Consider the following 24,401-nt stretch of genomic DNA (forward strand, 5'->3'; position numbering starts at 1 on the left):
ACCGGTATAAATCAGGACCGGCAACAGATGACCTCAGGCAGGAAGGTTCCTCGATAAGCTGATTGTCGACGAGGAACAGTGTGGATCCAAAACTTTGAATCTAGCCAAATTGAGAGAACTCCACACTCCAGGTCTGTGCCTTGAAGATAGTCGCTTTTGTATTCAGATAGTTACTTGCCACAGGGTGGCACAAAGGTGCAGCTCGTGGAGCTGCTGTCTCCATGAACCCGGGAACAATCCTGAACTACATGGAATTTATACATTCTCCCTGTGGATTTCTCTAGGTGCTTTGATTTCCTCCCACGTCCCAATTTGAGCAGTGTGGTAAGTTAATTGGCCATTCTAAATTCTAAACTGGCCATTGGGTGTCAGTAAGTGATTGAGTAAGATAAGGTACATGGATCGGACAGGCTTGGAGGGATATGGACCAAACATGGGCAGGTGGGACGAGTGTAGCTGGGACAGTTTGGGCTGAAGGGTCTGTTTCCCCACTATCACTCTATGACTCTGAGACTTGGTGAGGTGAAGGGCAGATATGCATGTTGCCTGACTAACATGATGCCCAGGTGCTGACTACTGGCTGTTACAACAATATGGCTGATAACTGGCCAATGATGATACATAACATGTTGGACAATTAGTGATGTTAATCACACTGAATGTTTATGGGGAAGTGGTTAGCCTAATGTGAAATGGTGAAAAAGCTCTGTGCAAGATGCCATCTTTCGTGCATGGTAATTCAGATGTTTACCTAATGCTCAATGCCAATTTTACTTTTAATTTACTTAAGATTCAAAACATATTTGTGCAATCCTCACTTAGACACATTTAAGATTGATTATGGAGAATTAACTATTAAACTAAAGCTTTACTTGCTCTTCAGATGGATGTAGGGGGTCACCTTTGAAACAGCAGGGAAGTTCTCCTGGTTCCATGGTCAATATTTATCCCCGAACAATACCAGTGCTGGAGAAATATGGAACGGTCTCAGCATCAGGGTTGATGGTGGAATCACTCTTTGGAGAGTGGTGGGATTTGCTGAGCCATTTATGGGGAAGTGGTTAGCCTAATGCAGTGGTTGCTGCATCGGAGATTAGTCAGTTGAGGATTGAGTTGCAATCACACTGGTGAGAACTGAATCAGGAGCCAATGCTCAATTAGTGCAGGTTGAAGAATCATTTAAGGGGGTTGCTGTAGTGGTTGGGGAGTGAAATTCTGAGATCAGCACTTGGTTCAAGAGACCAAGGGATATAGTTTTGAAGAACCAGGGACAACCTTGGGCAATAATTGTGAACTCAGAATAAATCATTGGGGCCACAAACACCAGGCAAGTAAATTAGAAGGCAACCTACAGTGCAGTGTTCTTTTACACTGCCACTATAGAATATGTACCACCATTACACTTAGTTGGGCAGAGTGTGTATATTGCCACTATATAGTCATACAGGATGCCAACCAAGATGCCCATCTATGCTGGTTCCGCCTACCTACATTTGGCCCATATTCCTCTAAACATTTCCTGTCCATGTTCCTACCCAAATCATTGTTGTTATAGTACCTGCCTCAACTACCTCCTTTGGCAGCTCCTACCATATACCCACCGCCATCTGCTTTAAAAGGGCTTAAAGGGTTCCTATTAAATCTTTCGCCTCTCATCTTAAAGCTACGTCTTCTGGTTCTTAATGTAAAGTTATTTAATAGAACATAACTTACAGAATGGCATCAGACCACATTCGACCTGAAAAAAGCAGCATCCCATTTTGGAAATAAATCCGTTTTTAATTGTCAAATTTCTCAGCTTCAGTGTCATTATGAATGTTTCTTTTCTAATCAATATTCCTGGTCGCTTAATGGATTCATTTAGATAGAACTGTCTTTGCTTAAGATTTGTCTATCTGAAATAAACATATAGTCGTGTTTCTGAATAGTTACAGTAGAGCTCCATCCAAATCAGACCAATGAAAATTGGCGCACAATAGCAAAGGTGGAAGCTACCAAATTAACTTCCTCATCCTCCCACCTGATGTTGATAGGTTGCTAAATAATCTAACTTCCGTATTATAGTTACTGTTGGCCTATAGATTTACTAGTTGAGATGTCAATCATCTTTGATCCAACTGAAATGGGTTTACTAATCTCAGGAGTTTCCAAGGACACACTGTGGTGAAGCCAAAGCACTGATACAGTTAAGCAATCTGCAGAATGACAGGAATTCTCTGGAACTGAACGAATATTTTTTGGTTAACATTCTTTTGCTTTGTTGCAGTGATTCTGTGGTATGTGCTGTACATGGGTTTTATAAATGAAAGGATATTTATGCATTTTCTATTATTCATATTTAAAGTTCTGTATAAAATTATTAATTGTTGCCAATAATTAGAACTCTTATCTATCAAGCTTTGTTTGCTATTTTTAAAATACTAATCATTATTTTCAGTATTCTTTGCTGAAAACTTTTATTTTTCACTTTTGCACCCCTCAATTTCCAGTAATCTCTGGTTTGTTTCTCATTTAGAATCATTCTTGCAAAATTGTGCAAAACAATGCAGTTTACACAACTAAAGAACAGCCAGCATTCCTTGTTCAATGCTTTAAACAGATTTATCACAGTTGCCACCGTCATGGATGAAACTGTCATGGTGCCAAGTTTTCTGCGGGATCTCCCAGCAGAAGAGGAGGAATATCACAGAGAAGACAAAATCTCCAAACAGAGGGATATGCACGACGATTACTTGCTCCTTATGTCCATGAAAAATGACATAGAGTCAGGTATTTCAGATGAACCAGTGAAGTCTGATCTGGAGTTCATGAAAGCCAGCAACGAAGATGGTGATTTGGGAGAACTTCAGCAGCTGTTTCACCATCATTTGAATGGAATTTACAATGTCCTCAGCAAGCTTACACTGCAAGCTAACCATCTAACCAAATGCTATACAAAGCAATTAATATTTAATAACTTGTAAAGTTAGAAATCAAGTGTTGGACTCCATGTGTGGTTTGGCTTTGTTTTTTTTTTTTAATTCCTCTGCTGGTGAAAATGAGTGGACTTTCAAAATGGTTATAGTTCAGAAATTTACTCTTGACTAGAAGACCTAATAAAAGGCATTTAAATGTAACAAAATGACAAGTGATTGGCTTCTTCCTCTCAATGATACCTTTTTGATTTTGTTTTAAATTGTCCACATCTCTGGTGTTATTATGTAAATTACATTTTTGCTTATTACTGTTTCTTCTCTGAATTTATTTATGGTTCGGAAGAATTAAACCATGCTCCATCTACCAGTGTCTACAGTGACAAATTAATTCCAACCACATGATCAAATCCCTTGTGCAATATGCTGTGTGAGATATGAAACACAACTTTAATAATTATTTGTCACTAACCTTACCTCCAAAAGCTAAACTGCAGCTAGACCAAATTAAAGTTCTCAACTTTAACTGTTATTTATGGAATATTGTTTTTGATAGTTGCATTTTGTTTTTGTCCGAAGGTTTAAATTTGAAGAACTTGTTCAAATTCCCTTTGTAGATAACACTGTGAAAAAGCATTTCTAATAATATTAAATGCCTGTTTCTGCCATCTAAGAAGGTACTATTGCCCAATCATTTTTCCTACTGCAATTTCCATTTGTCATGGAAATTCCCCAGGTAATTTTCCACTAAATGTTAGCAGCACGGTTACACAAGGTATGTGTTGAAATTTTGACTCGTCTGTCAATACACATCCATCAGCATCTCTGCTTTATTCCCAATCTGGTGGAAAGCTAAAATTTGCCTGAATTCATGGTGTGTATCAGGTGCTACAGAGCAGAAAGCACAAGAATCACCAGACATCTGCAAGTTTCTAATTGATCTGCATGTCCAGCTTTCAATGTAATTAGCCAAAAAACATTGGTTATGTATAGCTCACACTATGCACACCAAAAATGCTTATCTTGACAAAATGACTTTTCAGATGTACTTATGAAAATGTGCCTTTTTCATAAACATCACAACATTTTTATTAATAGAAAAGAAAAGTAATTAGGTTCCACTATGTGGCTGATGCACAAGGTTATTGGCGTTTTGCTGAAGAAGATCTCAGTTCTAAGCCATCACAAAAAGCTGGAGTAACTTAGCGGGTCATGCAGCATCTCAGGAGAGAAGGAATGGGTGACATTTCGAGTCAAGACCCTTCTTCAGACTGAATCATTTTCCTAGATTTGTACCAGCATCTGCAGTTATTTTCCTTCACAGTTCTAAGCTGTAATTTGAGTCCTAGTGCTAGGTAATTTTCTTCCTTCGGTCTGGAGGGTCTCGACCCGAAATATCACCCATTGCTTCTCTCTAGAGATGCTGAGTTACTCCAGCATTTTGTGTCTATCATCGATTTAAACCAGCATCTGTAGTTCTTTCCTACACATAACTTTCTTCCTTGCTGGCACAATTTTATTAGAGGCTGATTCTCAGTTCACTTAACAGTTTGTTGACTGATTGAAACATTTTCCTAAGACACCATTTGTCAGCAATGTAAAAGTTGCATACAAAACCAGATGCCAATGTAAATTAACAGATTGTATGCTTGGAATTGCTGCTCAAGGTCTTTTTTTCCTTAATCTGGAAATATACAATATGGTGAATCAACACAAATTATGATCAAAGACATTAACAGATTTTATCTATACATTTTCTGCCTTTGCTGCAGATAGTATTAAGACAAATAGGCCTATATTCTGTCTAATTATGTGACAGCGATGATTGAAATCAATGAGCTGTTCAGGGAAATAGATGCTGCAATGCTCTGTCTTATCCTATCCTGATCTGGAATTGGCAAAATACAGTAAATCTATCTGCAGCTTTCTATTCTATGTCTTTCAAAAGCCTTTATCCATTTTCATTTTGTGGTCTGCCTACATTGAACCTGCTGCAACAGTTACTAGGAATGGAATAGGACTTGCACTCAAAGTAGCTACCAGCATTTTTGCTTTCTCGTCTATATTTGTTTATTATCACTTGTTACAATACATTTATTTTAGTGGTATTGACTCCAGATAAGAATTCACCACAATCTTTGCAGTTATGAGAACAAAGCAGCAAAGATTAAAGCACAAAAGTAATGTGTGAGAATTGTTACAAGAAAAGGAGCTGAAGATTTGGGCTGAAGATTTTTTCCTTGACCTGATCTCAAAATTTCCTGCAGCCTTGGTTGTTCCCCATTTCAACAAATTAAGAAACACTGCTCAATCATAATGTAATTTGACAAACCTGCCATTACCCACCCTTCGATCTGGATGGAAAGATGCTGGGGTAGTCTAGAAATTGTGGGCCTATGTACCCCTATGCTTATTACTGGCATAAAGTTACAATCCACAAAGTTGGGTATCACCATCGTCACTTACAAGTGGAAATAGGAGTGGGAAGAGCTCGGAAATTGCCTCCTTGCTGGGTGGCACAGTGACACAACTAGTAGAGCTATTGCATTGCAGCACCCGAGACCTGGGTTCGATTCTGACAATGGGTGCTGCTTGCGTGGAGTTTGCACATTCTCCCCGTGACCCTCGTGTGTTTGCGCCAGGTGTTCTGGTATCCTCCCCACCCCAAAGATATGTGGCTTGGTTGGTTAATTGCCCTCTGTTAATTACCTCTAGTGTGTAGGGAGTGGATGCAAAAGTTGGATAACGTAGAACTAGTGATCCCTGGGATCAATAGATGGCATGGACTTAGTTAGCCTAAAGTCCTGTTTCCATGTTGTACTTCTAAACTCTTTAATTTAGAAGCTTTATAAGATCGTAAGGACATAAATAGAAAATAGGTGCGGGAGGAGGCCATTTGGCCCTTCGAGCCAGCACCGCCATTCATTATGATCATGGCTGATCATCCACAATCAGTAACCTGTGCCTGCCTTCTCCCCATATCCCTTGATTCCGCTAGCCCCTAGAGCTCTATCTAATTCTCTTTTTAATTCATCCAGTGAATTGGCCTCCACTGCCTTCTTTGGCAGAGAATTCCAAATTCACAACTCTGGGTGAAAAAGTTCCTTCTCACAGTTTTAAATGGCGTCCCCTTTATTCTAAGACTGTGGCCCCTGGTTCTGGACTTCCCCAACATTGGGAACATTTTTCCTGCATCTAGCTTGTCCAGTCCTTTTATAATTTTATATGTCTCTACAAGATCCCCTCTCATCCTTCCAAACTCCAGTGAATACAAGCCTAGTCTTTTCAATCTTTCCTCATATGACAGTCCCGCCATCCCAGGGATCAATCTCGTGAACCTATGCTACACTGCCTCAATTACAAGGATGTCCTTCCTCAAATTAGGAGACCAAAACTGTACACAATACTCCAGATGTGGTCTTACCAGGGCCCTAAACAACTGCAGAAGAATCTCTTTACTCCTATACTGAAATCCTCTCGTTATGAAGTCCAACATGCCATTAGCTTTCTTCACTGCCTGTTGTACCTGCACGCCAACTTTCAATGACTGGTGCACAAGGACACCCAGGTCTCACTGCACTTCCCCCTTACCTAACCTGACACCATTGAGATAATAATCTGCCTCCTTGTTTTGCTGCCATAGTGGATAACATCACATTTATCTACATTATACTGCATCTGCCCACTCACTCAACCTGACCAGGTCATCCTGCAACCTCCTAACATCCTCTCATAGTCTCATACATCATGAATAATGACCCGTTGGACCAAATTGCCCATGCCAACCAACATGCCCCATCAACATTAATACCACCTGCCTGCATTTGGCCCATCTATCTCTAAACATCCTATCCATGTACCTAATAAAAATATTTCTTCAACATTGTGATAGTTAACATGTATGTGTTTTGTTAAAATTTAAATAAAATTAATTTAAAAAAAACATTGTGATAGTAGCTGCCTCTACTACTTCCTCCAGCAACTCGTTCCATATACCCACCACCCTTTGTGTAAAAAAGTTGGTCCTCAGGTGTGTTAATGGTCAACAGTTTTTTTGATTCATCCTCCAGAAGTACCTGCTGGTATGCCTAGGCGAGGTCGATCTTTGAAAACACTGTTCCTCCACTGAGGGTTGCCATCAGCTCCTCTATCCATGGCAAGGGATAAGTCTCTGTGGTGGCAGCTTGGTTTACAGTGAGTTTGTAATCTCCACACAGGAAAATGGTATGGTCCTTTTTTTCAACAGGAACAACGGGTGCTGCCCATTCACTATGTTTGACTGGAGTAATTATGTTGGCCTTTTCCAGTCGGTCCAATTCAGCCTCCACCCGTGCTTTCATGGCAAATGGCAGTGGGCGGCTTTTGCAAAACTTTGGGCCACCAGAATTGTTGCTTTGAAATCACGCAGAGTGCCAAGTTCATCTTTAAACACTTCAGAGTGTAACTCCAGTACATTCGGTATTGATGTCAGGAGAGGCATTTTCTTAATATGCTTTATGTCTTCTTGATGAGACTTGTCACTGGCATGTTTAATTTCTTTCCAGTTTAAGGTGAGCTTTTTTAACCAGTTCCTTCCACACAAAGCTGGTCCTGCTCCCTTTACCACAATCATTGGTAGCTGCTCACTCTGACTCTCATAGCTGACAGTGGCTTCAAACTGTCCCAACACAGGAATAACCTCCCCTGTGTATGTCTTCAGTGTGACTTCAGCAAGCCCAAGTGGTTGCTTTAAAAAGGTGGTCTGAAACAGCTCCTCTGAGATGATGCTCACGGCAGCTCCGGTGTCAATTTCTAGTTTGACTTCTTTGCCATTAACCACAAAACATGCCCTGTATGCTTGTTTACAGTTGTTGCCATTTAATAATGAAAACATGGGCAACACTATTTCTTCTGCCTCCACATACTTTGTGTTTTTATCAGTCTGTCGTTTATATCTGCTCTGTGTCGGTGCCGCCGCCACTTTTCCTCTGCATGCTCTTTTAATATGCCCGGTTTTACCACAGTTGTAACACTTTGCGTCTTTAAAGCGACACACCTGTGGGCTGTGATTTTTGCCGTTACATCTGTGGCAGTTCCTCCCCGTTTGCTTAGCCGTGTGCGCATCCACTTTATGCACTTGGTTCGGACGCGCCTCGTGTCCCCGCAGCTGCTGCTTGTCTCTCTCCGCAGTCTCCATGCTGAGGGCGACTTCAAATGCCCGTGCAAAAGTCAGGTTGGACTCCGACAACAGCCGGCGCTGACTTGCCTCGTTACAAATCCCACTGACAAAACGGTCACGAAGCGTCTCGTTCAACGTCGCTCCAAACTCACAGTTAACTGCACACTGTTTCAGCTCCGCAACCTAACTGGTCACAGACTCGTCCGCCCGCTGGTTGCATCGGTTAAAGCGGAATCTCTCCGCAATAAGCAACAGCTTGGGTTCAAAATGAGTCTTTAAAATGTTCACAATGTCGCCGTAGGACTTATCTTTTGGCTTCAGCGGCTGCACCAGGTTCCTTAACAGACCATATGTAGATGCTCCCATCACACTTAACAGAGTAGCCACTTGCTTCTACTCTGCAATGTCGTTAGCCTCAAAAAACTGCTCTAAACGTTCCACATACGCCGACCAAGACTCCATCTTCGGGGCGAACTCCCCTATGGAACCTATGATAGGCATTTTCTGCTTGTTTTATCCTCGTCGCCAACTTTAACTGTGGTGTATTATGATAAGAATTGACGAGTGAGACGGGTTAGCATACAACATATGGCCGCTTTACTTCAACACCACCAGAGAGGTAATACAGGTATCCCACAATGCTTTATACCTGGAACTACGGCAAGGCTCAGCTGCCAAAACACAAAAACTCAAAAGGTAAATACACCACAACTATGTGGCTGATGCACAAGGTTATTGGCGTTTTGCTGAAGAAGATCTCAGTTCTAAGCCATCACAAAAAGCTGGAGTAACTTAGCGGGTCATGCAGCATCTCAGGAGAGAAGGAATGGGTGACATTTCGAGACAAGACCCTTCTTCAGACTGAATCATTTTCCTAGATTTGTACCAGCATCTGCAGTTATTTTCCTTCACAGTTCTAAGCTGTAATTTGAGTCCTAGTGCTAGGTAATTTTCTTCCTTCAGTCTGGAGGGTCTCGGCCCGAAACATCACCCATTGCTTCTCTCTAGAGATGCTGAGTTACTCCAGCATTTTGTGTCTATCATCGATTTAAACCAGCATCTGTAGTTCTTTCCTACACATAACTTTCTTCCTTGCTGGCACAATTTTATTAGAGGCTGATTCTCAGTTCACTTAACAGTTTGTTGACTGATTGAAACATTTTCCTAAGACACCATTTGTCAGCAATGTAAAAGTTGCATACAAAACCAGATGCCAATGTAAATTAACAGATTGTATGCTTGGAATTGCTGCTCAAGGTCTTTTTTTCCTTAATCTGGAAATGTACAATATGGTGAATCAACACAAATTATGATCAAAGACACTAACAGATTTTATCTATACATTTTCTGCCTTTGCTGCAGATAGTATTAAGACAAATAGGCCTATATTCTGTCTAATTATGTGACAGCGATGATTGAAATCAACGAGCTGTTCAGGGAAATAGATGCTGCAATGCTCTGTCTTATCCTATCCTGATCTGGAATTGGCAAAATACAGTAAATCTATCTGCAGCTTTCTATTCTATGTCTTTCAAAAGCCTTTATCCATTTTCATTTTGTGGTCTGCCTACATTGAACCTGCTGCAACAGTTACTAGGAATGGAATAGGACTTGCACCCAAAGTAGCTACCAGCGTTTTTGCTTTCTCGTCTATATTTGTTTATTATCACTTGTTACAATACATTTATTTTAGTGGTATTGACTCCAGATAAGAATTCACCACAGAGGTCAATCTTTGCAGTTATGAGAACAAAGCAGCAAAGATTAAAGCACAAAAGTAATGTGTGAGAATTGTCACAAGAAAAGGAGCTGAAGATTTGGGCTGAAGATTTTTTCCTTGACCTTGACCTGATCTCAAAATTTCCTGCAGCCTTGGTTGTTCCCCATTTCAACAAATTAAGAAACACTGCTCAATCATAATGTAATTTGACAAACCTGCCATTACCCACCCTTCGATCTGGATGGAAAGATGCTGGGGTAGTCTAGAAATTGTGGGCCTATGTACCCCTATGCTTATTACTGGCATAAAGTTACAATCCACAAAGTTGGGTATCACCATCGTCACTTACAAGTGGAAATAGGAGTGGGAAGAGCTCGGAAATTGCCTCCTTGCTGGGTGGCACAGTGACACAACTAGTAGAGCTATTGCATTGCAGCACCCGAGACCTGGGTTCGATTCTGACAATGGGTGCTGCTTGCGTGGAGTTTGCACATTCTCTACGTGACCCTCGTGGGTTTGCACCAGGTGTTCTGGTATCCTCCCCACCCCAAAGATATGTGGCTTTGTTGGTTAATTGCCCTCTGTTAATTACCTCTAATGTGTAGGGAGTGGATGCAAAAGTTGGATAACGTAGAACTAGTGATCCCTGGGATCAATAGATGGCATGGACTTAGTTAGCCTAAAGTCCTGTTTCCATGTTGTACTTCTAAACTCTTTAATTTAGAAGCTTTATAAGATCGTAAGGACATAAACAGAAAATTGGTGCGGGAGGAGGCCATTTGGCCCTTCGAGCCAGCACCGCCATTCATTATGATCATGGCTGATCATCCACAATCAGTAACCTGTGCCTGCCTTCTCCCCATATCCTTTGATTCCGCTAGCCCCTAGAGCTCTATCTAACTCTCTTTTTAATTCATCCAGTGAATTGGCCTCCACTGCCTTCTGTGGCAGAGAATTCCAAATTCACAACTCTGGGTGAAAAAGTTCCTTCTCACCTCAGTTTTAAATGGCGTCCCCTTTATTCTAAGACTGTGGCCCCTGGTTCTGGACTTCCCCAACATTGGGAACATTTTTCCTGCATCTAGCTTGTCCAGTCCTTTTATAATTTTATATGTCTCTACAAGATCCCCTCTCATCCTTCTAAACTCCAGTGAATACAAGCCTAGTCTTTTCAATCTTTCCTCATATGACAGTCCCGCCATCCCAGGGATCAATCTCGTGAACCTATGCTACAGTGCCTCAATTACAAGGATGTCCTTCCTCAAATTAGGAGACCAAAACTGTACACAATACTCCAGATGTAGTCTTACCAGGGCCCTAAACAACTGCAGAAGAATCTCTTTACTCCTATACTGAAATCCTCTCGTTATGAGGTCCAACATGCCATTAGCTTTCTTCACTGCCTGTTGTACCTGCACGCCAACTTTCAATGACTGGTGCACAAGGACACCCAGGTCTCACTGCACTTCCCCCTTACCTAACCTGACACCATTGAGATAATAATCTGCCTCCTTGTTTTTGCTGCCAAAGTGGATAACATCACATTTATCTACATTATACTGCATCTGCCCACTCACTCAACCTGACCAGGTCATCCTGCAACCTCCTAACATCCTCTCATAGTCTCATACATCATGAATAATGACCCTTTGGACCAAATTGCTCATGCCAACCAACATGCCCCATCAACATTAATACCACCTGCCTGCATTTGGCCCATCTATCTCTAAACATCCTATCCATGTACCTAATAAAAATATTTCTTCAACATTGTGATAGTTAACATGTATGTGTTTTGTTAAAATTTAAATAAAATTAATTAAAAAAAAACAAAAAACATTGTGATAGTAGCTGCCTCTACTACTTCCTCCAGCAACTCGTTCCATATACCCACCACCCTTTTTGTAAAAAAGTTGCTTCTCAGGTTCCTATTAAATCTTTCCTCCTTCACCTTAAACCTATGTCCTCTGGTTCTCGATTACCGTATTATGGGTAAAAGAGTCTGTGCATTTACCCTATCTATTCCTCTCAGTATCTTATACACCTATATAAGATCGTCCCTCTTCTTTCTGCACTCCAAGGAATAAAGTCTTAGCTTGCTCAACCTCTCCTTGTAGTTCAGGCCCTCGAGTCCTGGCAACATCCTTGTAAAATCACTTCTGCATCTTTACCAGCTTAACAACATCTTTCCTATAACAGGGTGACCAAAACTGAACACAATACTGTAAATGCGGCTCACCAATGTCTTGTATAACTGTAACATGACCTTCCAACCTCTATACTCGGTACTCTGACTGATGAAGGTCAATGTGTCAAAAGCCTTCTTGACCATCTTAACTACTTGTGACGCCACTTTACATGAACTATGTACTTGCACTACTGGAGCTCTCTGTCCTACAACACTCCCCAGAGCCCTGCCATTCAGAACTGCCCTGGTTTGACTTCCAAAAATGCAACATCTTGCATTTTTCTGCATTAAACTCCATTAACCATTCTTCAACCAACCTGCCCAACTGATCAAGATCCTGTTGCAATTTTGGACAACCATCTTTACTATCTACCATACCATCCACTTTAGTGTCATCTGCAAACTTACTAATCATGCATGTACGTTCTCATACAAATCATTAATATAGATGACAAACAGCAATGGACCCACTACCGAACCCTGAGGCACAACATTAATCACAGGCCTGCAGTCCGAGAAACAACCTTCCACCATCATCCTCTGCTTCCTTCCTGAAGCCAATATTCTGTCATCGGTAACTGGGACTGGCGGATCCTTGAGGCAGACCTGCAGCAAGATCTCTATCATCCCAATGTTACTCAGGGATCCCAGAAATCAATCTCAAGCCAATTTGTTTCAATCCAGGTGACATCAAGATAGCTCACCATTACCTTCTCAGGCGTAATGAAAGAGGAGCAATAAATGCCAGCTTTTCCAGCAACCCCCAGATCCTGAAAAATGAATACATTAATAGTGGAACAGTGGGTGGAAACTTGCTTATTAGTTAGATGCCTTCAACAGAACATTGTACAGATGAAGAACGTGATCTCCAAAATAGGGAGTGCAAGGTGAATTGGCAGAATGCTGTGTTCCCATCGGGACAAGTACTGACTAGGTAAAAAGTGCACTTCGGTCTGCCCAAAGCTTGCTTGTTATCCATTGCAAGGTGCTGTCCACAATCTAATAATGCAGATTGTCCACAATCTAATGATGCAGGTTAGCGCATTGAAATGCATGGGAAGGTGCTTCAGTACATTGATACATTTTATGAATACAGCTTACTTTTAGAAAAAATGTGGTTCTTCATGAATTTAATATTCCAATTTCAAAGCTTAACATTGTATATTTACACTTCATGGCCATCTATGAAATGTATTAAAACAAAATGTAATCCCCTCAATAAAATAGCAATGAAAACTCAGTCCTTTTTTTTTTACTATAACAAAACATTCCCTGGTGCTTCTAAGCATCATGAAACAAATTTTGATTCCCAGCCACAAACAAAATCGTCTTGTGTGAACATAAACATTACAGAATGACCTCATCCTCAGTCGGTATGCATACAAACAAAATATGCACCATTAATATGCTGTTGGAAAATTATAGCAACAGGAAGGTTTGAGTTTTGTTTTACTGCAGAAACAGGCACTCAGACCATTGATACTAGGACTTCGTAGAAAACACTAAGAGTCAAAACCAGGATTGTTTTGGTACTTCCATTCAAGTTAAATATAGGAAATATAGTCTACTGTTTCAATGCAAATTTTCACATAATAATAGAAAGAAAGCAAATCCATTCAATCAAGTCTCAATTTTCTCAGACATAGATTTAATGGATAGGACAAGTAGAGAGGGATATGGGCCAAATGCAGGCAGGTGGGACTCGAGTAAACAGGACATGTTGGCTGGTATGGGCAAGTAATGCCAAAGTGCCTGTTTCCATGCTCTAAGACTCTATGACTTCAGTTTTTTTAGTTTTTAGTTTTAGAGATACAGCGCGGAAACCACCGATTCCACACCGACCAGCAATCCCTGCACATTAACACTATCCTACACACACTAGGGACAATCTTACGTTCATACTATGCCAATTAACCTACAAACCTGTACGTCTTTGGAGTGTGGGAGGAAACCGAAGACCTCGGAGAAAACCCACGCGGTCACGGGGAGAACGTACAAACTCCGTACAGACGGCACCCGTAGTCAGGATCGAACCCGGGTCTCTGGTGCTGCAAGCGCTGCAAGGCAACAACTCTACCGCTGCAAGCGCAAGCACTGTAAAGCAGCAACTCTACCACTGTGCCACCATGCCACCCTCTATAACAAGCTCTTAAGTAAAAATTTAAGAGTCACGTCAAAGACAGTGGAGCAATCCTGTGTGCAACATGGGCAGTGTGATTACCACAGGTTGAGGACCTGTGTGCAGAGAAAAATGGGATAGAGCAGTTGTGATGCAGCATACGGGTGGTCTGCATCCAACAAATAGTGGTGAAGCAAGAGGACTGAGTTTGGAAGGATGATTGGCAGCTGATAGAAACAAACAAGCTAGCTTGTGGATGGTTGTAACTTCATATGCTCCAGCAATAGCCCAGATAAGGTTGTTTTCAATAACACCAACTAACCTCTGATAAAACCTGATTCTCAGCATGTGAAGCCTATCCACTTTAAAGTCATATCCACTTTATGCTCTATCTTTACAATTTTGAACAATTACTAAAATTCCAGAAATTCTCCAAGCGTTTAATCTAAAAAAAGCACTGGTCTATACTATGACTATTCTATTGAGAACATGTTGAAGTTGCCAGGAGAAAGGGAATGCTAAGTTTTTTTTTCATCTGCAAGGTTGATATGAGAGCATGTTGTTTCAGGATAAAGAAGGGCAAGATAGGCTAATCAACTGCAGGTACATGACATTCTTCTTCTTCTGTATATCTCCTTCACTAGCACCTCCAGTACCCCAACAAAGAACCAGCACAAACGCTCGTGATTTGAGAGCTAATCTGAAACCTCTGCTTGCATAACTTCACTTTCATGGGATGGATGCATAAAACCTCCAGATACAACTCCACAAAAAAAACCAGGTGATCAATATCTAAAGGCAAAATATTTCTGTGTCGTAAAATTCAAATTATGGTCATCAGTAATTAAAACAAAGATACATGGTAAAATCAGACTTGACAAATTGGTGCGTCTTATTAACAGATGGGTTAGAAATTCAATCAGAGAAGACCTTTCTTTAACCATATCTCCAAGTCTGGGCCAGGATCTCTGATCCTCTGATGATTTAAACGCTCCAGCATACTGAAGCCTATCCATCCCTCGAAAATCTGATTGGTCGGTAACCAAGATCCATCGAGCCAAAGAGTTCCAATGGAGACTCCATCCTCTGCCCCCCTAACCACACTAACCAATTACTCACCTCTTTTGGTAACATAAACATTCATTCAAATCCGTAGCTTCCAGTCGCCAGCTCTTGGTCCTGGGCAGCATACTTTTCATGAAGAAACATGCAACAGCTTTTTTATTCTGACCTTGGACAAAGAAATTTAAGGGTGGGAGGAAGGGAATGGTGATGCGGGTGGTGGTCCGCAGCAACTGTAACACACAACTAGCACAACAAACTATGTCTCAGCATGCCTTAATGCATAAGTTAATTGAAGATATGCCCAAGTGTGTTGATCACTACGCTTCAGATAATTGTAATCACTGATATGCAGTTGCAAGGATGTCAGTTAGTGCCAGATAAGAAAAAAACGTCTGTTAAAACATAAAAGCATCACTTTTTGTTTTAATTAAAATATATGTAGGATGGGAGGACCAGGTTGGTGCTAAAGAGATACAGAATCGAAGGCAAAAACAGATTTACATAGTTAAACAACAATTAAAAATAACAGGAAAATAAATGTGATAACAACAACAAAGATTTACTCATCTCATTTGCTCAAAATGCAAAGGAGGCTGCTAGTGTGGGATTCGGCACAAATAATTTTAATCTTGGCTGCCCAACACGGAAGCCATAGTTCTAGTTGGACACCTGCTTTATAGCCCTCCTGGTTTCATGCTGTACTGAAATAAACCAGGCAATTTAGGTTGAAATTAACCTGAACCTGTTAACTAAAATATTGCTATGGTCTAGATTTCTTACTAATTTTTCCTTACAGGGATTTAAAAAAAAACAAACTAAGTAATGAAGAGATATGTTGAGAATCACATAGCAGGAAAATGAGAAAGATGTAAAAAGCAGATCACTGCAATAAGAATTTGGATTCAACAGTTTGAACAACCTGAATACTGAACTCCGAACTGTAACATGTTGAGCGTCCTCAGTCATCAGCACCCTTATGGTTATAACTGTCTGCTTAAGCACTATTGCATGTACTATATACTCAATTATCTATGATTCGTGGTTCAATTTAACTTTTCAAAAACCTTATTGATAATGAGGAACCGAGAGAACATGCAATCATAAACATATCTCTCCTCGAACAGAAGAGTGAAGAAGTTATTATACTTCCAGTAAATGCAATTCTGAATCAAAGGTATAATCCAAATAAGTTTAATTGTTGATTTCAGATAACTGTATAAATGTGATTTGTGATTCATTCCAGAATCCACCTTAGTTCTTGTAAACAAAACAGCAAGGTCTATTCTGTGCTTCTTAGAAATAAATCTGAATAAGTCCAGTCTACAGACTTTCATCTAAGTTCCTCATTGCTTATATTACCAACACAATACATTTGTTAAATCTTTAAAACAAAATATGCTGTCAACTAAATAATTTACTTTTTTAAACAAAAAAAACTCTGGCGTATATAAACAACAAACATATAAACATGAAGAATTCAAAAAATCCATCAATGACTGCTTTAGTTTTCCAGCAAGACAATGCAGACTTCTTTATATAAACTAAGAGTTAACCAACAGGGTTCCAACTCCTTTTAGCAATATCAAACACTGTACAAAATATACACAGAACAGTCTTATAAACTTCTAAGAAGGATTTTTACATGAAGGTGAAGCCTCATCTGGTTTTAGAAGTTTAAGTAAAGCACAAAACTTCTGATGCTGGACATCTGAAATTGAAAACAAAATATACTGGAAAAATTCAACAGGCAGCAAGTATCAGTAGCAAGAGAAACAGAATTAACATTTCAAGTTGACCTTTCTTCAGGGCTGGGAAATGCTGGAAGGTAAACACACTTTGCGGAGTAGAAGAAGGTAGAGAGAACAAAGAAAATGACATTCCTTGCAATTTAAAAAAAATTAAATCTTCATAGTTCTAATGACCAGTGAATAATCTGAAGCATTAACTTGTTTCTCTGGCCACATGCTGTCTGACATACTGAGTATTCTGGCATTTTATTTATTTTTATAAGTTTACTTTAGATAACTGCAGTAGTTGTAAACAGATAAATACTTCAATCTACACACTACCACAGATTTATCGCAAGGTTGCAGCACCAAAATTCAGCTATCTCACTGGAGACTTAGCAATAAAAAGTATGCCCAGTTAACTAGCAGAATTTGATTACAACATGGTTATTTGTTTTACTGAATGGAAGTGCCATTTATTTTAAGGAATGCTGAGATATAAATTGAGATTACAGCAGACCTTGAGCACCCAGATGGCAACAAATACTTGGTCAAATTATGATAAAACTGAGTTACCATGCAGATTTTTGATGAATTATTGGAAATGGTAGGAGGTAATTCCCTTAATGCAAAATGATGACGTTTACTAGAAAGAAAATGAAATGGTAATGCTGAATAAACACAGAAAAAAGTTTGAGCTGTGCAGTAAAAAAGCAGAGAGACAAAAGAATCTATTAAAGTTAAAGTTAAGATGTCTTCCTTCATGAGCATTATCCTAATGTATTTCTTTGAGATGCTGATCAGCAGACTATGCCTTTTCAACATTTTCTACTTGCCAACAATTATGTTTATGAACAGTTTGTAATATTTAATAAAGGCACCATCTTGGCTGCTGTATTGAGTTGACAGATGTTATATCTTAATGTTAATAAACCTACTAATTTTGACATGAACTCTCAATAATTATCCTTGATGTACAAATTTAAAATTTAACTGTTATATCTAATAGTCTAGAAATATCACTTTCACCACATACAAGTTCTGATTTGGTGTAATAATAAAACAAGGTGCATTTTGATATTTTGCATCATTTACAGATGACTGAATTGACTCCTACAGAATGGGGATGGGAGAACAGGTGCTAGGAATACAGAAAATGATCTAACTCAATATTATACTTTGTAAAGATATCTGTGTTTATTACTCTATGATAGTATTGCATAAAAGTTGGTTTACTGATCAACCTAATATTTCCTGATATAAACATTTTGTTTAAATTTTAATCTGGTAAAGATTTGTTTGGAGCTGGTAACGCGATTTTTGACCATTGTTCTCATGCAAATGAAGCTGAATATCAAAGGAATTTTACAAATATACAGTTGTTTATATGTTCTGAACGATGTGCATCTTTTGTTTTAAAGACACCATTGTGTACGGCACATAGCATATGGTACAAATGATTAGTTAATGTCATTTAGTAATGCGATGAGAGATAAATAACAGGCTAGATATTCTCAGAGCTTTTCTACTCTTATTGAATTGCGGCAGCAATATCTTATAACCATATCTCATATGTTAGTTGCAGCCTCAATTTAATCTCTCATTTCAAAGTCAATACCAATGCAGTTATGATGAAGTAGATTCACCTTGCAGTTGAGCAAGGATTTCGATCCTCTAAGCAATCTTGTCTATCAGATGTTCATACTGTTTTTACCATTGGTAGCAAGCTATCAAATTGGGTAGTACTAACATGGGCTGCACATTTATTTACAAATGTTGTACACCAAGACAACTGAACAAGAAACAGTATAAGATTGTAATTAGCTTTTAAGTTTCTGTACCTATTTTATATACTTTGTATTTTCAATTGTGTAATAGTAACTAGCAATGAGGGAAGAACTGTAGGTTGAATTGCTCTCTATTCACGGCTTGGCAGTTCATGACTTTGATAAAGGCTGTTCAGTGCTGATGTTTTACTCATGAAGTAGATGGAGTAAAAAGGGAAAAATGCCACTTAAGGCAGACTTTCAGGCAAATTCATTACAATAACAGATGAACTATTCCACTGCATTTGTCGTGGACCACTGCATATAATGAGATAAATGCTCACATCATCACCTGCAGGTATAATGAATGCAATGCTGTGATCAACTGATATTTTAATATATGAAACATTACAGAAAACCAAATCAGTTATACCCAGGTATATCTCATCTATACTGCAAGTTTCAAAGAGTGCTAAAAGCAGCCAACCAGTTATATTGTTTGATCATACACCTGTTGAATGGCTGAGGGAAGGTGAAGCTTGATGCATCTACATTCACACAGAACTTCAAATAAAACAATAGAAGGTTCATAGGGAGTTGTGTGCTTTTAGATCTGCTACCAACAGTAAAATCAGCAGGGCTGCACTGCATACCTGGCTTTGACATGTCAAATATTAATGACTGCCACTGAATCAATAGCATGGAAACTGGTTTTATTTAGAATTATAATTATACTATATCTGATGTGAAATCTAAGCAGAGTGAGATTACCTCAGAGGCTTTGTTGCCTCTACGAATTGGATCACTGGTCCGATTCCTGAGTTTTGCAACAATGCACATCCAATTTGCATCACACTAACATGAAAACACATGACTCTTAAACCTAGATTATTTCTTTCTGGTTTACGATAAAATCTAACCAAATTAAAATGTGATTTGGTTGTCAGTCTTATTCTAAAATAAAAAATCATTACCTACTAGCTCAGCATTTTGGTTTAAATGGCAAAAATGGAATGTTGATTACCCTAATCGCATGTACAACCAAAGGAGCTTTGAATCAGCCTTGTACTTCAAAGGAGACACGCTGCCTGTCTCTTTTAAACTTTCTTTCTTTTAAACAAACACTTGACTTTAATTTGTGTAATTGCAGTCGTATAGAAAGCCAATGATTGGTGCAACTCAACAAGCAGTCAACATAAAGTGCATCATCTCAGAGTTGTATAGATTCTAACTCGGGTTGAAAATTATCAGTAACTAACAAAATTTCCAGTAGGTTTTTCAATTTTTACCTCAATAAACAACATACATGCTAGCATTCAATTTCAGTTTTGATTAGTCTAAGTTTGATTTAAAATTGCTCTAAGCTGGAAAATAAAAATCTGCTCAAGAAAATATAAACACCCACAAAACATAACTGTGGCAAAAAGTCATAATCCCTACTTACAGGGTACAAATATCAAATTTCTAGATATAGTCTGACAAGGAAACTACTGATTTCATTAAGATACCCTCTGTCATTGTTAAATGTTATATTTAGGAGCAATTTTATGCTCAGTTGCTAAGAAATGAACAATTTTAATTTAGAATGTTGAAAATATGCCTTTCAGGCACCGGTAATTTGGCTAAATTATGATACAGTGAATTCCTGTTTCTTGATCTAAAAAAAAAACCCTCATATTTAAAAACATTAATTTTGTTCTATGTGCAGCAGATTAGATACAAGTGCATTTAAAAAATACATATAATTGTATTTCTTCAATGCAAAATGGCGTATCACAGTAAAACATTGGACGCACGTTTAACTATACTCTGCTGAATGCCTTATTTCAGCTTCACTGATGTGCAAGGCTCTCAGTTTGAGTCAAGGCTACCTGAGAGGCAGGAAGAGCAAGAAGAGAAATGAGAAGTACTCTAATTCACCAGGTATTCTTCCCACCTCCCTGCAACTGGCTCTAAAAACAGTTTTGAAAATATGACAAGACTATCTCCTGACCTCTCGGTGAAAACTGATGTGTGGTGCACAATTGCAGTTGAAACAGGCAGAAAATAAAGCAGTTTTTTAAATATCTTTTAAAAGAGGATACAGGGTAAGTGATAAGCAAAATGTAGGAACAGGAATAAATAATGTTTATTTTACAAGAATCAACTGTACCACTGGCATTACTGATCATTGTTCATGGTTAATGGATCACAAACTGAGGTGCACTTGAACATAATTAGATAGAAAATCTTTTTAATGAACCTAGTTAAAATGTTCTAACACGTTTTTTTAAACATCCCAGCAAACCTTGTACTGTTGCACTTTAAGGTCAAGACTGACCTGTTATTTCTACTATTTGTCAGCATGGCTAGTCGATGCCTGATTTGAGATAACAGAAGTAATAGCTTGCTTACTGCACACACCTGTTAGTACCCATTCAATTCCCATCTCAAATAAATGGGGAATGATAAGTTTGTCAATCAGTCATGATTTTGATTCACCTTGTGAATTTTTCACAGTCTTCAGTTAATAATTCCACCGTAGAACCAATAAGGTCCAATAGCTCTGGCACGCACCGTACCAATTCCAGAGACATCCTGCCATCCAGGGAGCAGAACTGGAGATTCCCGAGTTGAGAATGTACCTGGCTTGTGGACACCTGCTTGTAAAATTCCACTTCAGTAATGGTAACAATTTCAAACTGAGGGTAGCGGGACTGAAAAATCCTGACTGACATTTTCAATCTTCGTAGAACTTCAGATAACACCAACCAATTACAAGGGCTGCACAAACAAAGAAACAATGTTAAATATAATTCTGCCACAATACAGGATAACCATATGATATAACATGAAACCTCTTACCCCCTGCCTCCAGAATTATCATATTATACATAAAATGATTCAACAATTGCTGGTCTTTAAAGTTAAAAAAAGATCCGAGTCATTTTGCATTTCATATAGTAACACAACAGATTAAAGTAATGGATGGGAAGCCATGGACATGGACAGAATGGCAGGCAGTGACTAGTGGGGTACCACAAGGCTCGGTGCTGGGACCACAGCTATTTACATATACATTAATGACTTGGATGAAGGGATTAAAAGTAACATTAGCAAATTTGCAGATGATACAAAGCTGGGTGGTAGTGTGAGCTGTGAGGAAAATGCTATGAGGTTGCAGGGTGACTTGGACAGGTTGTGTGAGTGGGCGGATGCATGGCAGATGCAGTTTAATGTGGATAAGTGTGAGGTTATGGTGTCCTAGTGCATCAGTCACTGAAAGGAAGCATGCAGGTACAGCAGGCAGTGAAAGCCAATGGAATGTTGGCCTTCATAACAAGAGGAGTTGAGTATAGGAGCAAAGAGGTCCTTCTGCAGTTGTATAGGGCCCTAGTGAGACCGCACCTGGAGTACTGTGTGCAGTTTTGGTCTCCAAATTTGAGGAAGGATATTCTTGCTATTGAGGGCGTGCAGCGTAGGTTTACTAGGTTAATTCCCGGAAAGGCGGGACTGTCGTATGTTGAAAAACTGGAGCGGCTGGGCTTGTATACACTGGAATTTAGAAGGATGAGAGGGGATCTTATCGAAACATATAAGATTATTAAGGGGTTGGACACGTTAGAGGCAGGAAAAATGTTCCCAATGTTGGGGGAGTCCAGGACCAGGGGCCACAGTTTAAGAATAAGGGGTAGGCCATTTAGAACGGAGATGAGGAAAAACTTTTTCAGTCAGAGAGTTGTAAATTAATAAGTGATAGGAGCAGAATTAGGCCATTCGGCCCATCAAGTCTACTCCGCCATTCAATCATGGCTGATCTATCTCTCCCTCCTAACCCCATTCTCCTGCCTTCTCCCAATAACTGACACTTGTACTAATCAAGAATCTATCTATCTTTGCTTTAAATATATCCAGACGGCCTCCACAGCCTTTTGTGGCAAAAAAATCCGCAGATTCACCACCTTCTGACTACAGAAATTCCTCCTCATCTTCCTAAAAGAACATCCTTTAATTCTGAAGCTATGACCTCTAGTCCTAGACTCTCCCACTAGTGGAACCATCCTCTCCACATTCACTCTATCCAAGTGTTTCGCTATTCTGTATGTTTCAATGAGGTCCCCCCTCATTCTTCTAAACTCCAGCGAGTACAGGCCATGTGCCATCAAGCGCTCACCATATGTTAACCTAATCATTCCTGGGATCATTCTTGTAAACCTCCTCGGGACACTCTCCAGAGCCAGCATGTCCTTCCTCAGATATGGTGCAACAAATTGCTCACAATATTCCAAAATGTGGCCTGACCAGTGCCTTATAGAGCCTCAGCATTACATCCCTGTTTTTGTATACATGCCCTCTCAAAATAAATGCTAGCATTGCATTTGCTTTCTTTACTACCGATACGACTTGCAGATTTAATTTTTGGGAATCCTGCACCAGCACTCCCATGTCCCTTTGCACCTCCAATTTCTGGATTCTCTCCCCATTTAGAAAATGATCTACACCTTTATTCCTACTACCAAAATGCATGACTCCATACTTTGTTACACTATATTCCATCTGCCACTTCACTGCCCACTCTCCCAACATATTCAAGTCCTTCTGCAGAATCCCTGCTTTCTCTACACTACCTGCCCCGCCACCTATTTTCGTATCATCTGAAAACTTAGCCAAAAATCCTTCAATCCCCTCATCCAAATCATTAATATCATATCATATCATATCATATATATATACAGCCGGAAACAGGCCTTTTCGGCCCTCCAAGTCCGTGCCGCCCAGCGATCCCCGTACATTAACACTATCCTACACCCACTAGGGACAATTTTTACATTTACCCAGCCAATTAACCTACATACCTGTACGTCTTTGGAGTGTGGGAGGAAACCAAAGATCTCGGAGAAAACCCACGCAGGTCACGGGGAGAACGTACAAACTCCTTACAGTGCAGCACCCGTAGTCAGGATCGAACCTGAGTCTCCGGCGCTGCATTCGCTGTAAAGCAGCAACTCTACCGCTGCGCTACCGTGCCGCCCTTATATATATTTGAATATATATTTGTATATTCACAAATATACTATGTGAAGAGCAGCGGCCCCAGCACCGAGCCCTGCGGAACTCTTGTGGAGTCTTAACATGTTCAGCTGTAGAAAGGATATTTTTTCTCAATGGAGAATTTAAACCTACAGGTCATTTGGAAATAAGAGATCCTCCATTTAAGATACAGATGAGGTGATTTTTTTTTCTCTCAAGAGATCATGAATCTTTGGAACTCCCTCCTTCAAATGGTGGCTGAAAGCAATTATTCAAATATCTTTACGTCCACAAGAAATATAGATATATTCTTGATAAGAAAAGGGACAAAGGACTATGGGAGTATGTGGAAAATGGAGTTGAAATTATGATTAGAGCAGCTGAGGGACAAGTGGCCTACTGTTCCTAATTTGTATGCAAGCTTGTAAGTAATCAGGGACATACAGAATGGATTTGTTAAGGGAAGCTTGTGCTAACTAATTTCATTTAATTTTTTTGTGGAGGCACAAGGATGGCCGGGGGGGGGGGGGGGGTGCAGTGTGCTTGATGTCACTTACATGGAGTTTAGCAAGGCTTTTGACAATGATCCACATGGTAGCTGGTCAAACATATTAAAGGTAGATTGGTGGACAATGAAGTTTAATTGTTGATCACTGAGTTTTTTTAATGAAAGACTGTTTATTCAATATTCCATTCACTGTATTTTGTAACATATTTATTCAGTGTTGTGGGTATG

At 39.6% G+C, this 24,401-nt stretch overlaps 2 protein-coding genes across 9 annotated transcripts in view; one reads left to right on the top strand and one right to left on the bottom strand.

Annotated features, from left to right (window-relative positions):
* Nucleotides 1-3,522, top strand: LOC144600395 (mid1-interacting protein 1-like). The gene has a single exon (XM_078411981.1). The coding sequence runs from the start codon at nucleotides 2,544-2,546 to the stop codon at nucleotides 2,961-2,963; it is 420 nt and encodes a 139-aa protein (XP_078268107.1). The 5' UTR covers nucleotides 1-2,543; the 3' UTR covers nucleotides 2,964-3,522.
* A 12,045-nt stretch (nucleotides 3,523-15,567) lies between these two features.
* LOC144600609 (BCL-6 corepressor-like protein 1) overlaps nucleotides 15,568-24,401 on the bottom strand; it is a 185,991-nt gene continuing 177,157 nt past the window's right edge. For all 8 annotated transcript variants that reach the window (XM_078412395.1, XM_078412396.1, XM_078412397.1 and 5 more), the window contains one exon: nucleotides 15,568-21,418. In XM_078412395.1, coding sequence (XP_078268521.1) covers nucleotides 21,133-21,418 — 286 coding nt within the window. In that variant the 3' untranslated portion in view covers nucleotides 15,568-21,132. The remainder of the gene's footprint in view (nucleotides 21,419-24,401) is intronic.

The sequence above is a fragment of the Rhinoraja longicauda genome, chromosome 15 (assembly GCF_053455715.1).
Source record: "Rhinoraja longicauda isolate Sanriku21f chromosome 15, sRhiLon1.1, whole genome shotgun sequence".
NCBI lineage: Eukaryota > Metazoa > Chordata > Chondrichthyes > Rajiformes > Arhynchobatidae > Rhinoraja > Rhinoraja longicauda.

Excerpts from the sequence above, each read along its gene's own strand:
- LOC144600395 (XM_078411981.1), top strand. The coding sequence starts at position 2,544 with ATGCAGTTTACACAACTAAAGAACAGCCAGCATTCCTTGTTCAATGCT.